Source organism: Meleagris gallopavo, chromosome 12, assembly GCF_905368555.1.
Source record: "Meleagris gallopavo chromosome 12, MGAL_WU_HG_1.1, whole genome shotgun sequence".
NCBI lineage: Eukaryota > Metazoa > Chordata > Aves > Galliformes > Phasianidae > Meleagris > Meleagris gallopavo.
In genome coordinates this window covers 997,429-1,024,341 of record NC_139415.1, presented here as the reverse complement: position 1 = coordinate 1,024,341, position 26,913 = coordinate 997,429, and the positions used below count along the sequence as shown (strand labels likewise).

The following is a 26,913-nucleotide window of genomic DNA, read 5'->3' as shown; positions in this document are numbered from 1 at the left end:
GCCCTGATGTACTGGAGAGGAAGACGTGTCCCTGGGGAGTAACTCCCCTCATCCTGAGATGGGAGAGGGCAGAGGAGTGGCATCAGATGCAACTTCAGCAAATAGGGGATCTGCTCCGACTTGGAGCTCCACGTCCGAGGCATTGAAACTGTTTGGTGCTGCTATAATTCTTAGAGACTCCCACTAGGAGCTGCCATTTCATCCATAAGCAGTACCTCAGGCAAACACAAGGCCGAATGCTCTAAAATACAGAAGGCACTGCCTAGCACCAAGGGCTTTTAAAGGAAGCTCAGTGGTGAGGTGCTGCGGATGCCCACCCCTGGAAGTGTTTAAGGCCAGGCTGGATGGGTGCTGGGCAGCCTGATCTCAGCTTGCTCTAGCAGCCAGCAGCCCTGCCTGCAGCAGGGGAGTTGGAACGGGATGAGGTGCTTTTCAACCCAAGCCATTGCATGATGCTGTGATTCTATAAGAAGTATGCTGCAGCTGTACCTCCCCCACCTGCTGCCCCTCACCCAGTGTTGTATATTTCTTAATTACCAAATCAGCAAAAGACACTCCAACGGTACCTGCTTGCTACAAGAGCTGGTGCTTCCTTTCGTTGCCTAAGTTTGCAGCAGGCTTGCATGTCACGGCCTTGAGAGAACAACACACCCACTGTGCTGCATCCCAGGGCCCCCGTGTGCTCTCTCAGACATTAACGTGCACACACAAGAGGGCAGAGCTGCACCAGCACATTCCAACTGCAGCACTTCCAGTTCTTTACAACGCAGGGTTACTGAGCTGCTGGTCTGAGGCCAAAGGGATGAAGTGAAATGTGGTATACAATTTAATTACCCAGAAAATGATCAGTTACTTTTCTTCAAAACAAAAACCACCTGTGTCAGATAACGAACAAAATACCTGCAGCAGTGCTACCCACTAGTAAAGAGAAAAATACCACATCTTCATACAGTACAACGATGAAATTACCATCTAATCTATATTATTTAGAAATCATTTTCTTACACCAAGTTTGAAGGTTGAAACAGACGCCAAAAGCTGGTGTGCACATGGGCAAACAGGAGCAACGTAGCACATCCAGACACCTGGAAACGCATTCGTTCCCCATGCACACAAACTTCCACTAAGGTCCTTCCTTTCTGACACAGTCAGAAGCATCGTTAATTTTTTACCTGGATTCCTCAGGTAGTCTCATTCTGTGCAGTTCAAAGGCAGCTCTGAAGCTGGCTCAAGGAATGCATTGATATTGATTCAAGAAAACCCATCAGGAACTTGGAAGTGCCCAGGCAGCAGTGCTCGGTGCCTGCTGGTCAGGGACCATCAAGACCTGCTCCTCAGCACACAGGCAGGAGCAGGACGGATGCCCAGCAGCTATTTGTGTCAGCTGCCTGGGGACAAAGCAAGATGCATCCACAGCACAGCTCATTAAAGCTGACTGTCTATTTCTGCACACGCTATAGTTAGATCTCAACCAACAGTCACATTTTGAGATCATCCTGAGCACTTCCTATCAAGAGTCAGTACCAGGCAAAGGGAGTCCTACTGCCCACGGAAGCGGCACTCGCAAGTATTTGTTATTGGAACCCACCGACTTTATCTTCATCCTCGAGGATGAGTACCTACACAAAAAGGACAGCACTATCAGTGCTTGAGCAGAATGCTGCTGTGGGATTCAGCTGGACAAGAACAATCAATATCCCTTGAGAATATTCCAAAATCCAGTGAAACAAAAGAAACTACACTGGCGAGATGCAGAAACCCAGCACCTTTGTCATCTATCCACACCTTGGGTTTCTGCGTGGTAAAAGAGCACAAAGGAAAGGGCTGAAACCACAGCTTTAAGACACATGCTTCCCCACCTCTGCTCATCTACGCACATAGCCAGGTCTACATCAAACTTGGCTGTCACTTACAGAGGACACCGAGCACCCGTCCGTTACCACCGAGAAACCCATCTCACCACCCACTGTAACCTCGGCTTAGCACCTTCCCCTGCAATAACATCAGGACTTCACGTGGTCAGAACCAGGTGAGCTCTGAGCTCCCTCCCAACCCAAGCCATTCTATGATTCACCTCCTCCCTTTGGAAGGCCCGCTAGACATCCTGGCTGGTGACACTGTAATTACATAAGACAGAAGCGGAACCCACCTAGGACAGCAAAGGAGACGAAGCCCCCCGAGCCCTGCAGCAGCCGTACAGCCGCGGGTTGTGCAGCAGTGCTCTGATGTGAAGCGATGAGCTGCTAAAACGCCCCGCAGGCAGCGCCGAGCGGGGCTCACGGCGCTCCTCCCCTCTGCTCTGCCCAGGCGTCCTCAGCAGCGCTGCAACAGCTCAAGCAGCACCGCTGCCGCGGATGCATTCAAACAGCATTTTTCCAAATGCATCGCAAACTGGAAACCTGCAGCATCCACTTAGGATTAAAGCGATCCACCGCCTGATAAATGAGAAAAAACAAAGTCGAAGCACTTGGCCAAGGGTCACAGCTAATCCAAAGCACAATTCCTTCCTGTGAACACCACAGAAATCATACCTGCCACACATCCAAAAACCATCCCACTGCCCAGGACAGGGAAGAACACCCAGTCCCTGCTGATCCCTTTACAACTCACAAAGGGAACATCCTCTCTGTGAAAATCACCGACCTGACCGTGCCCTGGGTGAGCACACAGGTGGGTGGCAACCATTTGGGATTCTCCTTCTTCACGGCCTGAAGGGTCCACGTTATTCCAGTGACTCCAAGCACACTCTATTTTGCTGCTGTGTGTTTATTATATTATACCCTCTTATTTATTCTTTTATCTCACTACTAAAAAGCCACCACCGTATCTCACAAAACCTAAGATCTAATATTTGTGTAGAAAGCCAAACGCATTAAAAATTGTCCCACTCACCCTGACCCATTACTAACACAAGAGCCCAGAACTGCCTTTCTAAATAGAATTTTTCATGACACAACGAGATAAATTCAAGCTATATCCCCCCAAAAATCAGCCATACAAAAGAGCTTTCTCCACCACAGGCTATCAGTGCAAGCTGACTAGGCTGCCTGTGTGGCAAAAGGAAAGAGGAAGGATGGGAGACACACCAGTTCAATCCAAACCAGCAAAGCGTTTTGGAAAATATCCGATGAATGTAAAATGCAGCCAGGAGATTCAAACCCCACCTCAGCAGGCTGATGCTAACTCTACGCTGCTTCAGGGAACAGCTTCCTGTATTCCACCAACCCACTGCCTGGGGACAAAATATCAACAGAGGGAGAGTTATGGATCTTGATGCAGCAACAAAGGGAATTGCCTTTCAGAGCGGCTCTCCCCACGGGGGGTAAAGGACAAAATAATGAATGGTTTCAGCTATCAATGTGTCACTTGCTGAGTAATGACTGTCCCCAAGTGCCACCACAAGGCACTCGGAGGGGTTTGCCTTCAATCCTTCCACTGAGAGACAAAACACACGTCTGCAGTTTGTCACTCAAATTGCTTCTTGCAAATCTGAACCATTTTCAGAACCAGCTATTTCAACCCTCATTCCTACCTAGTGCAAACACAGGCAGGCTGCACCAACCTGGATTACCCGTGGTGACAATTCAGGTTGGGCCTCCAGCGGCCACGCTCTACCCTGTTTGTGTACAAGGATGTCACTGGTTATTGTAACACCTGCTCTGTTCAGGTGTTACAAATTCAATCTGCACCAAACTTTTTGCAGAGGGCCATAAGCTGTCACAGCATCATAGCAACTTCATATCTCATCAACTCGCTTGTGCTCATGCTGTTTCAGAATCTTTCTTGCATCTCACCTGAAAATACAATGCAAGTTAAAAAGGCAAATTGCTGCAACAGAAAATTACCATTCAGTGCTCCAAAATGTCAGTTTAGAGTAAATTTAGCAGCACTCTTCTGCACAAAAACAACAGACACAGATCTGCCTGGCTCCTTCAAGGCGTGATGTAGGAAGAGAGACTTCAACAAGAAATCCTAGAAATAATCTTCTTAAAAAAAAAAAAAAAAAAAAAAAAAAAACAGCCACAGGTTAGAGAAGCCAAACTCCCCACAGAACATACAGCACTGCTTTTATTCATTGCTTCTCCTCCTCTCCGACATACCCCCAGCAGCACATTTACAGGCAGAGGACACTGTTACATCACTCCCTATGGCAGATCTTGCTGCTGCCCTCATTTCCCAGGGATTAACCAGCAGCTCAGACCAGCTTTTGCCCACTGCACAGAAGGCAGTGCAGTCAAATACTTAATGGCAAAGGTACCCAAACCCTTTCATTTAAGAACTGCCACAGGTGCTCCAAGGAATTGGAGATGCCTGAGTTCACCTTGGGATGCTGACATAATTACACAAGTTCCAAGCTAGATTTCTTTTTTGGTCTTTGTGATAGTTAATTTTGACTAAAGAATCACACTGGCCCTCCAGGGAGACCCAGGGACACTTAAGAGCTGAATTCCATTTACTAGCTGTTTCCCTCTGGCACACAGCTGTATGAACACTGGTGCCAAATCAAGGATGGAGGAGGAACATCGGGTGGTGAAGGGGACAGAGCAATTCTTCCACGCAGCCTTAAAACCCCAAGAAGTGCTGGTGTCATTAAAAAAGCATCCAGCTCAGTTTCAGGCCTGCAACGCAAAATGCCAAGTTATGACAGAAAGCTTCTCAACAACAGCCACGAGCAAGTAATTTTTCATCAAACAGCAAGTTCTGCAAAATGGTCCTATTAAGAAAGTCACAACTGTCTCATCTCGCCCTCCCAAATGATCAGTACTAAACCGTGCACACTTAAAGGCAGGAAGGCTTGGATGGTTTAACAAGCACACAGACAGAGGGAAGGCAGCTTCCACGCAGCACACCCCTACCGCTTGTCTGTAGGGTTGATGGCACCATCTTTCTTGCTCAGCTATTCCATTCACTCGTGAATTATGCAGAGTTGACTTAATAGAGCCAGGAAATAGTGTGGCAGTGATAGCCCATCACCTGGCAAACACCATTAGTCTTGCAGCTGCCTTAAAGAATTGAAGACACACAGTGTGCTGAAAAAACAGGCAGAAGGCACAGCTTCCCAGCCTGCAAACATCACAGGTGTGACTTGTATGAGAAGAAGCAATGATGTGGGGTTACTGGGTACGAGGGGACCAGAATCATCATCTGTATGGAGAAGGATGGAGACAACCATCTCGCTACGGAGTCAATCAGTGCCTCCAAGAAAAACATAACAGCCACCCTTACCCCAAAGGAGTTGGTAGTGGAAATAAAACCAAAGTCTATTTTCACTTGCGTTCAGGCCTGAAGCAAAAGCAGTCCCTTCCCAACTCCAGGCAATGCACCAGAGGCAAGCTGACAAAGTTATGTGAAATGAAATGAGGGCTGCACACAGTTAGCCTTCCAAAAGGAAGGACGCAGGAGGAAGGGAAATCTACAAAAGCCAAATCTCACCCCAGGCAGGTACACAGGTCTCTATATTGAGCAGATCTGCACGAGGAGAGTGAGCACAACTGAGCGGGCTCTAGGACACCCCTTGCAAAATACCAGGATTTAGTCAGACTTTTTGAAACAGTAACTGAGATTGTTACTGTTCCAGTTCAGATTCAACCCGAATTTCAAAACAACACCTCAGACAGTTAATTAAATAAGAAAATAACATAGCAAATGATAGCTATGTCCCAACCTGACTGGTTTGATCTCACTCATGCATCCCTTTTACTTCATAACTTCGGAAATGCAAATGTGGAACATCAACAGCACGCGATGTTAGTTTCTCAAGATCATTTTTACAGTAAGACATTGTGTGGATAAATGCAAGTATCAACAGAACCTGAAAGTACAAAGCCACTCTTTATTTAAGAAGATAAACAAAGATCAAATCCATTAACAACCCAAGAAATATGTATGGAATAAAACAAAGTCTCTCAGGTTGTAAGAAGCATTCTGATGTACAGTAAGTTAGCCAGCAACAGCACTAAGCTAGTGATTGCACAGACCCTATAAAAAAGTACCTCTAGCGGCTGAAAAGCCACACACGAGGCAGCAGTGTCCATCTGGGGCCCGGAAAGCCAACAGCATCCTGGGCTGCACCAACAGGGTGGCAGTGGACAGGGAAGGGACTGTCCCCTCTGCTCTGCCCTCGTGAGGCCCCAGCTGCAGCGCTGCGTCCAGGCCTGGGGCCCCCAGCACAGGAAGGGTGCGGAGCTGCTGGAGCGGGGCAGAGGAGGGCACGGAGATGCTGCGAGGGCTGCAGCACCTCTGCTATGGAGACGGGCTGAGGAGCTGGGGGTGTTCAGCCTGGGGAAGAGAAGGCTGCGGGGAGACCTCACTGCGGCCTTCCAGGACAGGAGGGGAGCTCACAAACAGGAGGGAGAGCGGCTCTGTACGCGGGCAGATAGCAGTAGGCGGGACGAGGGGGAACGGCTTTAAACTGAGAGGACACTGAGGTGAGGTGTGAGGAGAACGCTGTGAGCACAGAGGCGGTGAGGCGCTGGCAGAGGCAGCAGAGCTGCGGGTGTCCCATCCCTGGAGGTGACCAGGACACGGGCGGGCCCTGGGCAGCCCGCGGCAGGGCTGGAGCTCCACGATCCTTACGGTCCCTCCCGAGCCGAGCAATCCTACGATTCTACATGGCGCTTGCCTCATTTTTTCCCACAGAGCACTTGATCCTTGTTAGACTTCTTCTACGAAGAAATCTTAAGACCAACCTGCCCGAGAAGCACAACCAAATGTTAAAACCAACCTCTTTTAGGATGGGGCTTTGGCGGTCCCGCCACCGCTGCCGACGAAGAAACCTGAGGAGAGAGAAGCGCGGCGTTAGCAGAGCGGCACGGCTCCCGGCAATTCCCGCCGCTCTCACCGAGAGGTTCGGCTACTCGGCGAAGACAATCTTTTTTTGAAGGGGATAATAAAGCGAACATAGAGGCAAAGCGAACAGAAATAAAACGAACAGAGGCAAAACGAAGGCGCACCCAACGCAGCACACCCTCCTCCCCTCCCTCAGCTCACCGGCCCGGCCTGCGGCTCCGCCATGGCGGCGGGAGGAGCGCGGTTGCCGCGGTAACGGGGCGGGAAGGCGCGGCCGTGAGGGGAGCGGTGGGCGGCGCCGGGCGGGGCGGGCCGAGCAGCCGCCTAGCAGCCTGGGGACGCCGCTGTTCGTTGGTTCAGAGCTCCGAATTAAGGCCCGCCGTCTCGCGCTCCGCCGCGCTGCCGGGCAGCGTTCCAACCGACGCGGGGAGCCCCGCCCGCCTCCCCCTCGCCCGGCGCCGTTCCGAGGGCAGAAGGGCGGCGCGGGCCGCGGCGCAACATGGCGGCGCTGCGGGCGTTTCCCGGAGCCGGCCCTGCCCTGCGGAGCCGCCCTCGGCCCCTCCTCCCCCCGGAGGCTGCACAGAGCTCGAGGCCTGGCGAAAAATACCACAGGAGGAGTTCCTATACAGGAGTAGATTTAATAAAACCACCACCAATTGTTTACTTTAACATAGCTCTTGTTACAGAAATCATAAAAATGGACTCAGCAGCTAGCTCATTAGTTCTTTCCCCTTTTAATTGAAAAATACCCCCTTGATTTCAATTTCTACTGCGCTAGATGGAGTGTTAAATAGTGGCCGGGACACCGTGCCCGGAAACTGAGCCCAAAACAAACACAAAGACAATTCCATCATCTCTCCTTTTCAATGTTACGACTCATTATAATGTAAGTGAAACTGAACAGCAAGGAGCGCTCCGTTGGACAGATGAGAGGGGATGGGAGAGGAGATCCACAGCCGAAATCTTGCCATAATCTTTGGAGAAGTGGTGCGAAATACCCCTCCTTTTCCTGCCTCGGAGTTCAGAGAAATAAGAAAACAACTCTAAGCACACACACATACACACAGCTCCTCCAGGCTGAGAGCGCGGCCGTGTGCGTGGATGGGAACAGCGGAGTTGGGCTGGGACAGGTCAAGCAGTACCAGTGTGGGGAAGAAAAAAAAAAAAAAAGCAAAGCATCCTGAATCACAACATACACTCTTCATGAATGCAATGCACACCGGGATACCGAGTGTCAGGAGCTCAGGGGGATGAGTCCGTCACCAGCAAAGGGTACGCACAGACCGACGGACGTAAAGGAACTGCGTGAAGAGGAGAACTCCAGCTTCTCTGGTGAAAGTCTTCAAAAAAAAGTCACTACACCAGCACACGCTTCCCCCACCCCATCCCAGGGAAAACAGAACAAGAGAAAAAAAAAATCAAACTGAAAGAAAATGCACAGCAAATAGACATAATCTTGAAGATTTTTAAAGAATAAATATTTTTTTGTAATTAAACATTATGCAAACACGTGCCACGCTTGCTCTTTGTCCATGCATATGCGCTATATACAACTTTGAAAAATACTGTGTTGTCCTCTTTTTTTTTCTGTTTTAAAAGTCATATACAAAGTTTTTTTCCTTGCTGTGTACCCCCCTCCTCCCCTCCCCAAAAAGTCATCTTTACAAGGAGCCAATCAACATTCATCCATGTATTGGGGGGGGGGGGGCAGAGAGGAGGAGGGGGGCGGGAGACATCCCCCCTTACCAAAGTACATCAAAATGGCTGGTTTGGACATGAAAAGCAGTGTCAAGAAACTGGTTTAAATTCATCTGTACTACACACAGGAAAAGAAAGATAGAAAAGAAAAAGGAGTTGGCTTGGAAAATGAAGCTACGTTACAAGTTAAAGTTGGAGGGCTGTTTTTTTTTTGTGTTTTTTTTTTTTTTAGTGAGTCTGTCACTCTTATTGGCCGCCTAGAATACTGTTGTACAATGGTTTATCTACCTTTTTTTTTTATTACAATATAATTTACTTAAATTTTCTGTTAACAAAACAGAATCCCGGTTCTACAGACCAGCGGTGTAACAGGCATAGTGCCTTGTGTGTGTTTTTATTTTTATCGCATCAGCACTCTAGATGGTAAAAGTTTCAGAGTTCGTTTTATGCGGGGCCAGTCTCAGTCCTCAATGTACTCCCACAGGTCCTTCTCGTAGCCTTCATGCACGTGCTGCAACAAAACCCTTCGTCGACTCTCGCAGTATCTGCAGCAGAAGGGGACAGCACAGAGAAAGTAGGTTAGGAGGCACAGTTCTTTCCCAGCATTGAGTAATGCAAACCTAAATTAAGCCTTGCTTCCAAAAGGGGGTATCCCCTGAGAAGGGCTTTATATTTGTAGCCAGTTAACAGCGCTAATTAAGACTTCAGTTACTCCAGTCACTCGCTCCAGGTCCCTGGTTGAAAAAACATCATGCAAATTTAGAGTTTTCCATGCAAAAGCATCCCCGAAGTCCCTAGAGCTGAGAAATAACTGAATAATAGAGTTTTAATAACTGAAAAATGAAGAAGTGGCAGCTGCTAGTTAGAAAAGCCAAAGCACAGTTTAGCAGTGACACCTGAAATGAGAGAGAGCGCTCTCAGAGGCAAGCTGGTGCACAGCAAACCCAGAGCAGGCTGGGCAAAATCTTGGGGATGCTGACCCCTGCTTGGTTCCCAATGGAAGTGGCCAAGCACTGAGAGCAGACTACAGGCAGGGGACTGGCCTGGCTGGAAGAGAAGCTTCACCCCCTAACTCCAATGCCTTGTAAGCTCTTTACACCTACACTCGTTTCAACTGATACAGCTGCAAATAAACTGATTCCAGATTTAGGTACAGTCCTACCAGAAAGGGTGATAGTGAGGAAAAGGGATTTCATAGGAACATATCAAAAGATGCCACGTTCATTTTGAGTGCGTTAGCCAACTAAAAAGATAAAAACAGAAAAAACATTTAAAGTATTCAGGTTCCAGGAGCAAACTATAAATGAGCAGCTCTCACACTGTTAGTGCTTAGTACCTGATCAGATGGGACAGATTTATCTGCATAGAACTGCTCTGTCTCTTCCCCTTGCTATCAGCTGCTGCAACACAAGCCATCACACACAAAGTCCCATTGATTTAATGAAGCATGTGATAGCCAACGTGCACAGTTCCTGCTTTCCCAACTTCAGTTCTTTCGTAGTGATGGGGGTTTAATCCTGCTTTCCAGAAGCGCTTTTGCAAAGTAGGAGATGAGCTTCCCAGTTCTTCAAACCCCACCTGCCCACCTCAGTAACATCCTTGGTCCCAATCTCCCATCGTTATTCCATAAGCAGTACACAAAGAGCACTGTGTAGGACATGATTAAGACGTGACCAAACTAGTTAACTGGGACCTGCACAGGCTTGACAGATACGCACGGGCTTTCCAGAAACATGAAGGCAGGCCTGGGATGCTGTTTTCAGGCAATTCAAGCCATATTATGCTCTAATTTCTTCTGGATAGACGTAATCATTCCTAGAAGAACATTCAGTTTCACAGGACCTAAAGCAAACAGCCAACCCAACTTAATGGCCATTTATCAAATGCCTCCAAAAGTCTGTGAGCCTTGCCTAGTGCCAGCTGCGCTGCCAGCCTGCACAGCAGAACGGGCCACTGGCCCACCGCAGGCTAATGGCTGCTTCCAGCCCTCACGTCCCCTTCATCACTACAGTTTATGCTACTTGGGCGTATTTCTTCCCCAAGTTAGATGTAAGAAATTTGGTGACTTTGTCAAAACGCCTCAAAAAAAGAAGACATAATCCTGTGACTCATTCGCATTTTACAGCTTTGTGTTTTTCCACTGCGCAAAAGCAATTCCCCCAGGACTACAAAGAGCACTGGCACTTGTATCACCTGGGCCCCAGCTCTCCTGCTCTCTTCCTGAGTTGATCAGGCTGCTTCTCTCCCTTTTCCTCACTCAGTACAGCTTTTCTGCACTCGCTTTTTGCTCAAGGGACGTGCTGTGCAAGCAGACTCAACAGACAATGGAAAGAGCTGACTGCTTTATTACAGCAACTTGACCTAGGCCAAAACTATGGGTTGGGAACAACAAAGTCACTCCTTGTTCTCCCTAGACCTGCCTGCACAGGTCTGTCTCAGCCCTGGCCACTCCTCAGTGCTCCTTCTGCGCAGTGCATGGAGAGCCATTGCTTTTGGTCACCAGATGTCAGGGGCTGGCACAAGGCATTGCTCTGCTGTTGCCGGAGGCTCAGGGGCAGGCTGAGGATCCCAAAGCACAGCAGGAGGCTGACATCAAGCAGTCCCAGGGACATGACTGGAGAAAACGCCAACTTGGCGAGTTACCACACCACAGCATACCACAATGGATGACAATACAGTAGGTAGGGCAGCTCTGAGATAGCTGTTCAGGAACAAACCTGTACTTATCCTGTACTTTCTGCTTTATGTCTTGCAGCGAATCTTGGGAGATATCTCGCTCAAGGTACCCAGAAAGCACCTCTGTAGCATTCTCTAAGTCTGCTTGGTTATTCTGCAAAGACGGAGGGGAAAAAAAAAAAAAGTATTTTTTAGGAGGAAGAAACTTCTTTCATCAGTCCAAATGAAAAAAAAACATGAGAGTGAAACTGCATAATATAATACTAAAGTAGCCTGGTTTGAGAACCATGAATAAAAGAGAAGAAATTTCATCAGAACAGAATCTGTGTATTTACCAGCAAGTCTTATGTCTTTCTCAATCCGGAATATCTTGGCAGGCCTGAAAAGTCTTTTCCTTACTAGCAGTACAGTGTGGTACAGGCCAAATTATCTCCCATTGTGTCCCTTGTCTATTTGTTTATCCTCAGCATTGGCAAAGCCTCTGCTGACTCCTAGTACAGGCACTGCAGCATCAGAGCACAGCTTGGACTGCTGCTCAGTAGTTCTGCACACAGTACAGAAGCCTTCTGCTTAGGTTGTGCACCAGCAAAGGATCGTTTCAAATCAAATAGCTAATAGTTTCACCTGCAAAGCAGATCATTTAAATCTTCAAGTGCAGTTTTAATGGTAGCGCCCTTAGAAAAGGCCAGGGAAATGCAAAACACCAGCTTTAAGCTTTTGTGCATTCTTTGCCAGTTCAAAACCAGAACTTTGATCCTTTTTCTTGTTTCAGAGTGTGGCAACTTGTAACTCTGCCTCCTCTGCCAGCAGAGCACCTACATAATGCCTAGCAGGGCTGCTATACTGCAAACAGAAAATTCAGAAAACTTCCATGGCAAATGGAGACAACAATTTCTCCAAACTGAAAACCCCTATTTCACTCATCTTTGTTATCTGAGCTCCTGATAACCACGTTTTCTCCTACCTCAAAGATAATGGACTGATTATTCTTTTTGAGGTAGAAGGCAAAGACGTAAGTGTACATGAGTGTGGCACGACACTGGCAGAGGACGTCAACTGCTTTCTTCAGGAACTGCACCTCAATCCACGACATGTTGTGCTGCTGCATTTCCTCCATCTTCTGCTTCACCTGAGCATAGAGCTTGTGCTCAAAGCGCAGGCTCTGCATGTGGTTCATATAGCGGTTGCAGTAGAACAGGTACCTCTGCAGGGCTGCTCTGGATCTCTGCGTTAATTCCCATTAGGAAAAAAGAAAAGAAATAGTTAAAACAAAGTAATGGCTACGAGAGAAGTAAGCCCTTCACAAGGCTCTTCCCGACACTAAGAACAAGCTTCCTCTCCAAAGGAGTTTCCACTCCTCTCGTTGGCCAACAGTGTGCAGCACTGTTAACCCTCACTCTGTGCCCAGAGGAGGGGCCAGACCCATTGCAGCTTGCTGTCATGTGGTGAACTTCCCACCACAGCTGCAGCATCTTCACTCCCAGCCTCAAAAATAATTAGAATCACACTGCTGGAGCCTGAAGTTTTTAACTTCAGCCTCCCATCTCAAGTTACGAGGACATAAATGCTTCCAGTGTCATGACAAACAGCCAGAAGCAGATTTTCCTTTTTTGGCTATTAAGGAATTCTAATTAAAAATTTATGGTGGTTGTGTTAAGAGGGCAACCTTAGGTTGCCTAGGCACGTCAATTACAAGGCAGGGGAAGATGCCACGTGCTATGCAGTACAAGAGATCCAAGATGACTCAATACACAGTCATTAATCTCATTTTCTTCTCACTGACAGATCAGCTGAGAACAAGGACAACATGGGCATGGTTCAACTTGCACAGAGTCTGTACAAGGGTAGCACGCATCAGGCCAAGTCATCCTATCTGCAGGAGGTGGGGCTGCAGGAAATACTTGGGTTCTTGGCTGCAACAGTACTTTGACAGAGGTGCAGGAAATGATTTCTGCAAGCTGCAGCACACAGCACGCAATTCCTCCCCATTAAAAGTTAGCAGGGGTTTTGGCTGTGCTAGCCATATTCACAAAGCAGTTCAATGTAGCTGCAGCTTCACTCTCAATTTCTCCTTACGTCAGGCCTCCTAGTATAATTAGTGGAATAACTGAAGTCTATGCTATATAACTTAAAAAGTCTACTGTGCTTAAATACTTCAGGATTAGCATTAAGAACTCTGCAGTGAAGACATTTTCCAAAGGGTGCTGGGAGTGCTGTCTGACCTGCAGTATGATGACTTCATGCAAAGAGCTGCTATAAAATAGACAAGGCAGCACGACAGATAACAACTGAGGTACCGTGTTCTTTAAAATGGGCTAAAGTGATTTTGAACCTTACACAAGACAGGAATCCAAAGCTGCTGGTGCCTTCTGGATTCATGCCCAAATTCAGGAAATTCCTTGGGGCTGATGTCTGTTTACAGAAAGCCCAAAAGAATGGGACAGAGTTGATTTCCCTTACCACCAAAGGTTATGGACTCACCTCCTGTGCATCCCTTGCTGCCTTTGCATCATCCTCGTTGTAACGATTGCAGTTGTACCTGTAACAGGGACAAAGATGCCAGACTCTAGTTCAAACAAATGCTCTTTCTCTCATGGCTTCCTCACCTCCCCACAAAGCCCACTTCCAAACTCACCAGGCAGATCCATGAGGCTCCCAGGGGCCCAGACACACCCAGCAGAACTCAGCTTTGCAGTTCTGGTTCCGACAGACCATGTGGTTGCAGCCCCCGTCCTTCTCAATGGTGACGTGGCATTTTGGGCATTCCTGTTGACAGTACACAGAGCACAGTTAGCAGGGGAAGCAAAACAGGTTTAGTCCTGGGACTTTTAGGCATGGTACCCCTTAACCACGTCCTGAAGTTAGAAGGGTTCCCACAGCACCAAGAAATGGCATATCAAGTGAAATACCCAATTTCCTTTTCCCCTTTGATCTTTAAGTTCTTCTTCCAAGTCACGCCTTTAATACCAAAACTCAGAGCTACCAGATAGCAAACAAACAAAATAAACTGGAAACCTCTAAGGAACAACACATTTCATCTACACTGCTATTGCACATCACTAGCAGTAAACTGGATGGGTTATTTTCACAACCTTCTCCAAAATTACGGTAGTATTGATTGATGATCCATAATTACCCAGGGGAAGGCATCTGGCTTTCCTCACTGTCAAGTGTGTGGTTCACTGCAGCACTCAAGCCTGAAACAAGCTTAACAGTGAGCTGGTACCATGCTGCTATCAATCTGAGACACCTGCAGTTGTAAAATGTCATCCCAGAAGTATCCAAAAACTAGCAGCAATAATCTATTGTGCTTTAAAGAAGCTTCTGTCAGCTAAAAAGACAATTCTCCTCCTGGGGCATTTCTACATCTCCTGTCAGGCTCCTTTTTTCCTCTTCACGTGACACCTCACTGAAGACTTTTCTACAGAAGCCCACGTGGGGCTTCCTTTTCAGGTATGAGGCCTCTGCCAAGTAGGAGGATACATCAAAGAGCAGCACTGCACAGTGAAATCTTTGGGGAATAGGTTGGTTTTATTTTTATTTTTAAAATATCCCTCGCATACATCTGCAGAATGTGGCCACTTCCTAAAACAATATTCAACTCAAGTAGAACTCTCAAAAGAAAAGATTTCTGCAATATCCTAAAGACTTCTGTATTATCCCCTACTGAATACCCAAAGCCTGAACAGCAAAAAAAAAAATCCCCATGCTGCCCCTACAAGCAAAGGAAGGCAGTCCAGCTCTTCTGCCACTCGTTCCTGTCCCTGCAGCACTTTACTCATGGTCACATAATGCAGATGCACCAGTCAGGAACACATCATTACCTTTTGCTAACCAGAGGAGACACTGTGAGCATGATTTCCTATTCCAACACTCAGTATTGATTATTCTCAGTAAAGGAGGTAACTAACACACAGCAGTCTGCAACTGCTACTTTTATATAGGACACGATCCAATAGATTCCTGTACTCTCACTCCACGTGCCTCAAGTATCACCACGAGCAAGATCTGCATACAGCTTTGCCTATTTGTACTGCAAGGGACAGTAGAATTTGCACACTGAGAAGTGCTCAGAAAATAAATCAAAAGGAGCAAGAGTCCAACACGGATCAGAAGTGACAAATGTGTTACAAGGGGAAGACAGGCAAGGGAGAAGAGGTTCGCATAAAAGATCACAGCTGCTTTTTTGGCCAAAACAGTTCAAGTGTTTTGAGCTACTTTTCCTTCTTGCAAAGGATTCTGAGCAAGATGACATCTAGAGGGGCTTTTCAACACAAAACATTTAATGATTCCCCCTCTTTTCAATGATGATTTCATTTCTGTCTTTTCCAAGCCTTGCTCTGCTCCTTCTGTCTGCTTCTGAAGAGGAAGAATGAAGGACTGAGCAGCAGAAGCACGTGACATCACACAACCAACAAGGTTTTCCTGAACAAGGGTGCAGCCATTCCTTTGAAGGGAGCCATTAGGGCTCTTGATTGGAGAGTGCTGCTCTCCCAGCCATCCTGCCAGGAGAGAACAGCAGCACTCCATCCCATCAGCAGGTCGCCCCCGAGCAAGAGGACCAAGCCCAGTTCCTAACCTAGGCTTTTCACATAGATGAGATTCCCCAGATCGGGGAGCTTGATGAAGGCTTTTTTCTGCAGTTACTTCTGTTCTTGTGCTTTGAAATACACTGCATGCAAGCTGGCTGGTTATTTTGTTTGGTCCAGGGCTTTTTTGGCTAGGCGCTCTGATAGGTTTGAGCAGCAAGCAAGCACAAAAGGAAAACGATGCAGCCCTGCTTTCTTTCCTACCACGAATGCTTATCCAGCTACAAACAGTAAATGAAGCAGAGTAGCTCCTTTGCAAGCTCTCTCACACCAGTTCCACTGGGCTGCCCATAAGATGAAGGTCCAGTCAGGTAAGATTGTTCCCAATTAATTAACCCAGTTGTGAGCTTCGGCCACAAAATGGTTTCCACAAAAGAGACAGTACCAGTACACTATCTGCTTGTCTTCTCCAGGAAGCCCCTCTCATTCTCCCAGTCCTGCACAAACACCAGGACTCAAGTTTAGCTTAATCTGTCACAACTGTGAAAATCCCAGCCTGATTAGCTCATCATAGTTGAACATCATTAAAAATTAAGGAAAAGCCATGAGAAAAACACTGAACAGCAGCGGAAAGAAAAAAGCAGCAACCACTCAAGCCAATAATGGAATGAGTGAGGGAGATTTATACATAAGGAGGATACGGAAGGCAGACCTTATTGAGAATTACAGCCAAGCAACAAAATAAAAGCCAGCAAATCAAATTACTCAACCAGCACATTATGCTGCACGTTATCTATCATATCATGATGCAGAAGTGACCTCATTAGCATCGCTCCACCCCAAACAATTTGGTGTTGCACTCACACACTGCACTTTGAAACAACAGCCCAGACAAACCTCCCAAAGGAGAACAATCTCTATTTTGTCATAAAAAGCTGCATGTCCATAAAACACCGCAAGCCACTTTGCAAACAGGAGGCTAAATAGAAACACATTTCTTAGGTCAGTGCAGGCAAAACAGATTAGCCCTCTCCAGGGCTCCCAGAGGCAAGAGATGTACATCAGCTGCTCTGCCAGCAACGCCTCCACCTGTAACCTCCCCTAAAAGACGAATCCTCAATGCCACACAGATTTCACGAAGCACTTCCACAAAATCCACTACTGATCTTAACTATAGTTAGTACAAAACTGTACACTGTGACAGCACCTAGAATCAGGGAGCAAAGCAGGATACTTTCAATGCCTGCTCAGCTGAGAGGAAAGATGGCACTTTGACATCTTGGGGCAAATGCTGTTTGTGGTTCTGACACAACATCACGCTGGCGAGAAATGAAAGAACAAAGTTAGTTGCTGGTACCCAGGAAGGATCAGCTGGCTGCAGGATTCTGCCAGGTTAGAACAAATGCAGGACTCCCAGAAAGTACAGTGAGAGTAAATACTGAGGCATTAAAAGTGACCTGAAAAGAGAAATGGGTTCGTGCCATTGCAGTCTCTCTTGAAGGATAAAAAAGTCCAATAGTTTTTGTGAAGAAGGAAGAAAAAACTGCTTGTTTTACACATTAGATGTACAGGTCTTGTCTAGCCCAGAAGATAATGAGATGGAGCCAAAAGCAGTAAGGCAAGGGCACTTGTAGTATCAGATCAACAGCGCTCATTACTATCAATTTAATTCTGCAACAAAAAACAGTGCCTTGGGTGAATACCAGATTGTTAACATCTTTCTTCTTCTTCCCTTAATACTCAAAGATGCTGAAAGACTAATACAGAAAAATCCACTTCAAAACCCTTGTTCCAGTGGTTTTGTTCCCCTTCTTCCTCCTAGGCTCCTTTCAGGCAGTCCTGATATACTTTATGAGCCTAAAATACACAAATTCAAATTGTGTTTTTCTTCATTCATCCTTTGAAGGTTCAACCGTAGTTGATCTGCATGGTTCCCAAAGCCACAGAAACCACACAGCACCAGAAAGCTGCCTAGTTTATCCAAGAAAGCAACTATTCAAGAACCAAGTTTGTGTAACAAAGTGAGAAAAAGAAACACACAAAACCTTGAAGATTTCAACCCTTTTGTCTGAAAAAGATTGAGAACTAAAGGCTTGATAACACTTGCACTGGCTTCAATTTGAATTTAGTTTACAGATCTCACACGTGAACACAGCTCATCTTTGTGCAAGACCATTGACTACAGCAAGAGCTGCTATCTTTTGTATAGGCAAGTTAAAAAAAAAAGCATACAGTCCTCCTAAGAACAAATAATGCAATATCCAACTTATACTGGAGACCACAAAACTCACTCCTCAAACTCATTCTCATTCAGATCACTGCACAAAACTCACCAAAAAATGCATCGTGTCACTCCAGTTTGTGAGCAGAAATCAATTCCGTTCATTTTTCTACTCTCTCACACAACAATTGCCTGATGTTCCTCCCCTATTCTGCCTCCCAGGGCAAGGTGGAATAAGCCTATCTCATGTCCTCCTGTTACAAAGCATTACCCAGACTTCAAGCACACGCATTCCAGGAATAGTAGTATTTTTGGTTGCACCTCTACCACGATAAGCTGGGAAGTGTTCTTCCCTGAACAGAGACCATGAGGGACAGGACTGCAGCTCAGGGCCATGCTCAGAGAACTCGAAAAATGCCAGAAATTGAGACAGCAGGAGCAACAGAAATATACTGAAAACAGCATCTGATCCAATTCCCTTCTAGGTTTTTCAAAGTGAAGAAACTCAACGCACCTGAGCTCCAAAGCATCATCTTGCATCTCGAGGAAGTAACTTAGACAGCGGTGTTCAAGGGCAGCATCTCTTCTGCCACTGACACCAGACTGCAGGAACTAACAGATAAGCTGGGCTGATGCCAACATGGCTTGGCCACATTCATTTCCTCTCTTCACCATCCTCTGGATGGGTGTTTCCCACAACAAGTTATTACTGCTGACATTCAATCCTACTTCTGAGCTATGCTTTAAATACCACTAGCATGGCTCCTTGATGGCGAAGTCTAGATGCTGGTTTTAAAACGATGGGATGTGGAGCTTTTAAAGCTACGATCAGTAACACCCTGAGGGCAGCAGATGCTCACCTGACCCCCTTAGTTACATGAAAAATAAGGCTGCTACAAGGCAATATTCCAAATATTTGGGTCCCAAGGCTAAAAAAGCTGCATGCATACTCAACCCTTTCCAAGTTATTTGGCTCTTCTTCCTCAGGTTTAGCATAGGCAATATCTGAAGACCAAGCAAACTTGGAATAAATGCGATTTAGTTCTGGAGCTACAGTTCATCTCTGAGCACGTTATTCCCAGAAAAAGCCATGTTCGTTTTATTGAGCAACACTCAGCCTCCAAGCAGGGACCACACAAATATCAACCCATGAAACAGAAAAAAGCAACAGACTGCACAGTTTCAGCATGATTTTAACTGTGCATTTCACCAATGGGTGTTTCTGCTTTCACCATAATACAACATTCCAGCTCAATGAAAAACATGCAGCCAGCCCCAGAAAGCAGCAGCGCCGCTGCAAACAATACCATTGACCAGTTATACAACAGAGCTAAGAAAACAAAGCAGCCATTTCCTAACACCCTCCCCACCTTCTTCCACCCCTCTGGCAGCCATGAGACCCAGGTCTGCTCCTGGCTCTGATGGCATCTGCTTCTTTTGTTTCCTCCCTGCCGTGCCAACCCTTGCTTTTATTCCTCCCAAATCGAGCAAATGCAGACAAGCTGAAGTTTCATGCAAAGTTGAGCTAGCTGGAACGAAGACATTTACATAATAAAATCCTAACAGCTGTTCTGCCAGGCTCTATCTGGAATGATGCCCAACGGAAATGAACAACTCCTCAAGAGACCAGCCCAGGGGATTTAAAAGCAGATGTAAATTATTGCAGGCGAATCAAGCCACAGGTGGTGTTAACATGTTTCACACACTTGGAGTGAGGCACTGATTTGCTTGGGGAAGCCATCAGTGCCAGACAGGAGCCCCAAGACTTGAAATCTGAGTTTCCTTTGGGTCTCAAATCAACTCCTCCACATGAACACACCTATTTAACCTGATTCGAGGCAGTAACACCTCCAGCTGCACTTCAAACAAGCACTGATTGTGTATTTTAATGTTTGTTCTTCATGACACATGACAGAAAAAAAGCACTCCTAGAATTGAGGAATTAGATTGCCATTCTTCTTTCAGTCTGATACTGCATATAAAATACAAGGAAAAAACTCACCTTTGTGTTTGCTGCAATCCAATTAGAAGTTTCACTGTCATCATCACACTTCTTAATCCATTTCTTTAACCACTGTTAGAAAAACAAAGGAGAAGTTAAAAGAGAGGAACCGTAAAGGTCCCCAAGAGAGCTGCTTACATTACTTTGATGGCAAGGAATGCACAGCCACGTACGAGCTGAATGCTACCACAATGAGATGAGACTTCACAAAGCTTCCTTTAGTGGATAAAAATCTTCTGTCTTACTCTTTAGACACACACCAGGATAGGAAAAAGGATCAGAACTCTAAGCCATTATTACTATTCCCAGATCCTGTCTTTTGGGGATTGTCTTGCTGTAAATTGGGTAGGGAGAATAGTGAGGTGATGTTGGGAAGCAGAGCAAAGAGCAATCCATTTAGCTGCAGATGCTTCCTGCTGCACCATCACAATGCAGCTGATGCACAAACACTTCAGCAGTGAGCTGGCAGTTCTTAAGTTCAACTAAGAAAAAACTTCATGCAGGACTGTTAGAATTATTTTAACAGTGATTTGCAAAAAATGCAGTCAGATCCTCTGTGCTAACTTCATATCAAGTCATAGGATTTTCCTTAGACTTACACTGTCCTCTGGTGTCCTGGCCACGTACTTAGGCTTTTACCTCTTAAACTTAGAGGAAGCACGGCTATATCAAGTGAACACAATTTCAAAAGCCTGCTTGCATCTTTGAGATAACTAACTGACCACATGGTTTGACTGGTCTCTCCAGAGAACACACTACACCTTTGGCAATGCTTCCTTCCCCAATCCCCAAGGAAGTTTTGTTGCATTCATCGCTGGAGATGGACAGACTGCTCTCCTCAAGGCACAAAGCACGTCTGTTTGTGAACTCCACACTGGGCCACGGGATCCCAGGTTTGATTACAGCTTTGGACAGCTCCACAAGAAACAGCAGTGTACACTGTATGAAAACAGGTGCCAGAACCAGGACCCAACTCTCTCCATGCCACAAACCTCAGCCCTGTGGAAGCCCTGTGCAGAAATGCTGAGTACAGGAACACTCTCTGTAAAGTAAAGCATTCACTTCTGAAGCTTCCTAATTCTGCTTGAGGGTCTCATCTGGAACATCCTTCTCCTCCAGGCACTTTCCCAAATAGCTGAGGTTCACAAATAAAGTGAAGCATCCTAAAGGCATCCAGGAAGACTTCTCTAATTCTTTTCACGTTACCATCTGAACAGGTGAACTAAAATGCTTCTCGATGTGCACAGCTGCAAGGCTCGTGCTTCATTTCTGCACGTCCTGCACATAAGTTGACTGTACATGTTTCAAAGTCGCACACTTAGCAAAGAACTTTGAGATACTCACCTTGCATTTAACAGGATCGTGCCAGTTTTCACCACAGTTAAAGCTGTAAGGGGAAAACAGCAAATGAAATAGACAGCTATACTTTTATTTAACTTGGTTAACATCATGGGAGTTCTTCTGAGAGGTTCTGCTGAAAGAATATGGAAAACCCCAAGGAAACCTTACCCATACTAAAAAAACCCTCAAGTCCCATAACTCCATTTGGATATCCATTGCATTCATCAGTCTGGGTATTAATATTAGATTCAACAGGGATTTATTTTCCTTCTAGCAACTCAGGTAACTGTGCAAAGTAAATTAACTATCTTATAAACAAAGAAGGTGAACATAAGGATCTCACTTGGGAAAGACACTTGAGTTCACTAATTATTAACTTCTATTAGCTTTCATTATTTCATTTTATTAACACTTTCAACGTGCTAAGTAAAAGGCAATCTTGACTTCTTTTGCTTTATTGTTCTCACCAAAACTGACGTCCACATTTGCAGCGAACAGGTTTAGCATCTGGATACTGGACTTTAACAACATGGTGGCAGTCTGGGGCAGGACACCATTTTAACAGTCGATTACACTATGAAATAAAGAAAAAAAAGCCATAATACAGTGGATTTGAACACATACAACCAGGAAAGAGGGATAGAGGTAAGTCTTCAAAATCAAAATAAACTCAGAACGGTGCTTTGGGAGCAGTGAAACTAGCAGTATTTTGCTAAAGGCATTTTACTGCTTTACTTCACATGACAAATGTTTAAGACACATTATTCTTTATAGAATGGTGTTTCATGATTTTCAGTCTGAAGCATCTTAGGTAGCATTTAATAACCATAAACATTAAGTGCTTCTAAGAAAATAAACATTGAATAGCTCTTGTAATCTCTTCATCTACAGATATTTACCATATTTTTACATAACACTTCTGCAATCCTACAGATTTTCTTGACTGTTTTCCTACAACTACAGCTGTAACTAAATGGGCTATGAAACAAGCCCTGAAAAGCCTGATTTGTAGTTATATCTGATTAGAGACCACACAAAAGAAAACCTGCTCTACATTTATAAAGAAGCCTCACTCAGTACACAAGCAAGAGAAAAAACTCTCCCGAAGCCATCACAGATTTCAAATCAAAACTCACCTCTACAAAACTATTGGTTATTAAATGCTGGTACTTTAATTTCACCTTGGAATCTGTGATCAGACGCCTGCAGAAAAGGAAAAAACAAATACATTCTTGTAGTAGAAAGCTCCTTTCTCCCCTACGTAACCAGAAAGTCAAGACAAATTATTTTGATTCTTCCTTCTATGCTTGCAGGTTTCTTTTTGTATTTGCTATTTATTCTTGTTATGAAATTGAAAGGTACCATATTTAACTTCTAATATTAATTAGAAAATCACATAGAAAGCTCACATAGTCCAAGAGAAATACTGTCCAAAGAGTGAGGATGATTTTCATTTAAAAAAGTTTGAGAGACTAAGAACCAGAGCAAACAGCTTCACCAGCTCATCCACACGAAACAGTCGTACTTTGTGTCAAACTCCTTTGCAAGTCTTCAGAAGAAGTGCTGCATTGACTCTGGTAGATCTAACATTACCTGGGATTCAAAGGAATGCTACCATTTCAGTTTTAAAGTCAACGTGGTTTTAATCTGTTGTATTCATGATAAAAACCAAAGTCAATTCAAATTCAAAACTGATTTAAATTCAACATCACAGAGGGTGTATACACACCAACTTTAAGTCAGCTCAGAAGGAAGAGAGCAAAGAAAACTAGACAGATAGGAATCCTTTAAGAGCATGGTGACCGCTTCTGTCCTGGCCACACGGACCCAGCAGCTATTTGAAGACCATCCCTGCTATATATCTTGTAAGTTCTTTCATTACACGCTGCTGAAGACCACTATATACATTTTTCAGTTATGAAAGAGACATCTGCATCCATAAACCCTCACAACATAAAGCTGGATGCACTTTGTGGTATTTGTTTTAAGTTAAACTGGAGTTCAGCTTGATAGAACCATACCACATAAATATTGCTATTAATACCCCATTTCAGGGTGCAGCCACAATCAAGCGTGCTCTTGCATGTTATCATGCCAACGTGCACTGAAGAACAGCACGTGACTTTGGGACGTTGCATAAACCCTGGCCCTGAGCAGTCTGGGGAGCTCCTCGACAAATGACATGCAAGTTATTACATAAACATAGCACGTGACAGCCAAATTCCCAGTGCTAAAATAAAAACAAACTAACTGACAAAGCATCTCATCAGGCTCTTGTCTGTGATAAGCCTGCAATGTCAGAGCAAAACTAACCAAAAAAGGAAAAAAAAAACCCTGAATTTTAACGTGCCACGTGAATTTCATGACTCGCTTTCTTACTCTATACATAAGCTTCTAAAGCATTAAAAAATACAGTAAGTTTTATCAATGACATTTAATGTACACATGAGGAACTGGAATGTGGGGAGTAACGCCATACCTAGCCAGAGCACATGAAGCACACAGCCCACTGCCTTTGCTTACCAAGCTCCCTACACCTGTCTGTGCCAACACCCTCACCTGCTCTACATTTGGCTTTCATGAGTACTACTGGGGTTTTTTTTCCCCCCCACAAATAATGAAATAAAGCAGACAAATTAAGAGATGAAACCCATTCCCAGTGCCCACAAATCACCCTTTGGGTCCGTTCTTCTACAAGCCAAGATACAAAAGTAAGCTGGAAAAGTAAACTGCTTGCAAGAAAAGTATCACCCCTTCATCTCTATTGGTAACTAAGTTCTGAAAAAAAAAAATACTACACACTGACATTGTCAGTCTGATTTCAAATTCATCTGAAGACTGCAGCTGTCCTTTACTTTACATGTGAATTTAAAGCAATTACCAGCACCTTTAGCAAGGGTGAAGAAGAGCTAGAAGCTCTTACCTTCAGCTAGTCTAAAGATCTCCAAAGAGCTGAAAGGGGCCCTTTCTAAGTCTCCCTGCTTCAGCTCAACAAGAACAGGAGCAGGAGGAAGACCAACAATCAATCTGCTAGCTGAAAACTCACAAATCAAGGCAAGTCATCTGGATTGCTCAGCTTGGACTTGTATACTTGAATGTAGTTTGCACATGTACTGCTGTGTTGAGACAAAGTACTGAGAAAGGAATAAATGAATAATTTGGCCTATCTAACCTATGTGATAGATTAATGTCTCTCCACAGTACACACTGCTCTTTGGCTTCTAAAGCTCAGAGCTGGAGGATTTACAAAAGAGAAAGAACTAAAAAGAGAAAAGCACATTGGAGGGGAGGGTGAAGATTCCAGATGGTATTACTTATGTCTTTGTTCTTGCCATTTAGTAGAATTGCTGCAGATTATCATCTTCTGTTCTCAAGCGACACATGAGGATTTTACAGAAGATGCACCCTCCTTCCCCCAGAAATTCCAGGAGTGCCCCATAAGACCAGGAAAAAGTAGGTTTTCACCTCCATCCCAAGCTCCATTTAGATCAGGAAAATCTGTTCACTTTAGTGAGCAAGTGCCGTTCCCTTGTCAGAAGCCCCTACTGTTTCTAGGTGAGAGAATCCCACAGCACGTGGTTGTGGTTCTTTCTACTATAGTAACCACGAAGCAAATCGCAGGGGTCATCAGACCTACTGTTAAATATCACACAGCAGCAACAAAGCCAGAGCTGCTCTCCTCCTCTTCCATCCTGCTACTGCCACCACCCACTGTCTCCACCAATTCCAGCACCTTCAGCTGCCTATTTGAAGAGATACACAACACATCTTACTCACAAACTGTTCTAATCAAGAACACCCTTGAGAAATTTCCCACTGTGAATGCACTACACCGCAAGTTGGGTTCAGACTCCAGTAAACAAAAATCTCAATCATGAGTTGACAACTTAAGTTTAGCTTCCACTCACTGAACTCCACAAACCACCCCTCAACAGCACGAGAGCATTTCAGCTCGTTCACTTTTCTGCAGCCTACACACTATGAGTAACAGAGCTGCTAGCGCAGAGGGAGATGGGAAGTCACCAGCCTGGGAGCAACTGATAGAAAAAACAGCAAATTAATATCAATGAGTGAGTCAGATTTCAGGAAGGAAGGAGTAAGGTAAGAAAAAACGAGCTTCTGTTTAGATGCCTTTTAGCATGAAGAATTAAAGTGAACTTAATCAAGGCTCAGTATTATGAAGGATATTACTCATGCAATAACATCACTCAATATAAAAGAGAAAGAAGCTCAAGGAAGTCATTGCTTCGCTGTGTGTGAGCAGACATCCTTCAGCCAGACAAGTTAATGAGCAAAGTGACACAGTCTGACATACCAGTTTAATCAAATTTTTTGTCTGAGGGTCAACTTCTCTCTATCAGAAGGCATAAAGCATCCCCTGCATTGCACAGGACTAACTTCCTCTGACTCACATACCAACTGTAGGTATAGGACCCAGTGAACCAGCAAGTTGACCAGGTGAGAAGTCAAACTGCTACATAAACTGAAGGAAACTAAATACACAGAGCAGTTAAACAGGGTTTGGAAAGACTTCCTAGTGTTTATTCTACTGTCTTGATGACCAAATTGGTCAAGAAGTCCTTCCTTCTTGTACTGTGGCATGGACTTTTAAGACCTAAACAAGTCAAAAAATCTTCAGTATCAAAATAGACACTTCAGCACCAATCACTGGTACATTAAAGTTCTGCACAGCTTTTTATAAGCTCTTCATAACACTTGAATAGCACATTAGTAACAAAACGAAAAAAGAGAGGAAAGTTAAGAAGTAGCAGGTCTCATACTTACATAACTGTATTGTCATCAACTAAGATATCACAGCCATGAGCAGGGCATGAAATGGTCTGGAAAAAAGAAACAGAAAGGTCATAAAAGGAACACTGCTTATTTTATTTTTGTATCACAAAGAATTTCAAGGCAACAGACTTCACTACAATCCATAACAAAAACAGTCGAGTGGCTTAATCATCACACCCCAGATGTTCCATTGTGCACAGCATGATTCCTCCCACTCACAGCAAAGATGCATGCACCAACTGCATGCAGTTCCCTCAGCCTCTCCCATGATAAAGACTGTAACTCTCAAAGCCTTAAGGTATGAGGGCTTTGTCATTGCTGTTTTGTGGGTTTTCTGTTGCATTTTTTTGTTTGTTTTTAATCTTTAGTGAAGAACTTTCCCCTTACTTCCCAATACCCAGAATTTTCTGAAGACATGCGGTACACAAGTTGACATTTTACCTGTCCCATGCCTTCCTCCATTATTTTGGTAGTTAAATATTCACTCCAGCACTGCATACAGAACTTGTGTCCACACTCTAGGCCAGTAAAGTACTGCAATGACAGAGAACACAACATATCAGGTTATTTTATCACACAAATTCACTGCATCATTCCACCTTTCTCAGTGTTGCACAGTTGACTGCATCTCTCATCTCCATACCAAATCTGAGCCTCTACTCCTTATTTGTACCATCACCACCTCATAACATTGCTAACACAGCTCCTAACACGCTTTCAAAGTCAGACTTGAATCCCCAGCCCTAGCAGCAAGGAAAGGTGTGGCTGATGTTTCCATCCTGTCTGCCCACTTGAATGGATCCTCATCTTAAAATGGTTCTCCCCTCATTTTACTCTTGAAAATTAATAAAATAAAGGCAGCA

At 45.0% G+C, this 26,913-nt stretch overlaps 2 protein-coding genes across 2 annotated transcripts in view; both read right to left on the bottom strand.

Annotated features, from left to right (window-relative positions):
- BBS4 (Bardet-Biedl syndrome 4) overlaps positions 1-7,319 on the bottom strand; it is a 33,709-nt gene extending 26,390 nt beyond the window's left edge. The window contains exons 1-2 of the mRNA XM_085233608.1: positions 6,991-7,319; positions 6,725-6,776 (exon numbers count right to left, since the gene is read on the bottom strand). Of these exons, the coding sequence (XP_085089734.1) occupies positions 6,725-6,776; positions 6,991-7,014 (76 nt within the window). The 5' untranslated portion in view covers positions 7,015-7,319. The remainder of the gene's footprint in view (positions 1-6,724; positions 6,777-6,990) is intronic.
- A 931-nt stretch (positions 7,320-8,250) lies between these two features.
- Positions 8,251-26,913, bottom strand: part of ARIH1 (ariadne RBR E3 ubiquitin protein ligase 1) — a 47,833-nt gene continuing 29,170 nt past the window's right edge. The window contains exons 4-14 of the mRNA XM_085233607.1: positions 26,492-26,584; positions 26,042-26,097; positions 22,393-22,459; positions 21,724-21,830; positions 21,260-21,302; positions 19,916-19,987; positions 13,799-13,929; positions 13,645-13,702; positions 12,128-12,388; positions 11,205-11,317; positions 8,251-9,032 (exon numbers count right to left, since the gene is read on the bottom strand). Coding sequence (XP_085089733.1) covers positions 8,948-9,032; positions 11,205-11,317; positions 12,128-12,388; positions 13,645-13,702; positions 13,799-13,929; positions 19,916-19,987; positions 21,260-21,302; positions 21,724-21,830; positions 22,393-22,459; positions 26,042-26,097; positions 26,492-26,584 — 1,086 coding nt within the window. The 3' untranslated portion in view covers positions 8,251-8,947. The remainder of the gene's footprint in view (positions 9,033-11,204; positions 11,318-12,127; positions 12,389-13,644; positions 13,703-13,798; positions 13,930-19,915; positions 19,988-21,259; positions 21,303-21,723; positions 21,831-22,392; positions 22,460-26,041; positions 26,098-26,491; positions 26,585-26,913) is intronic.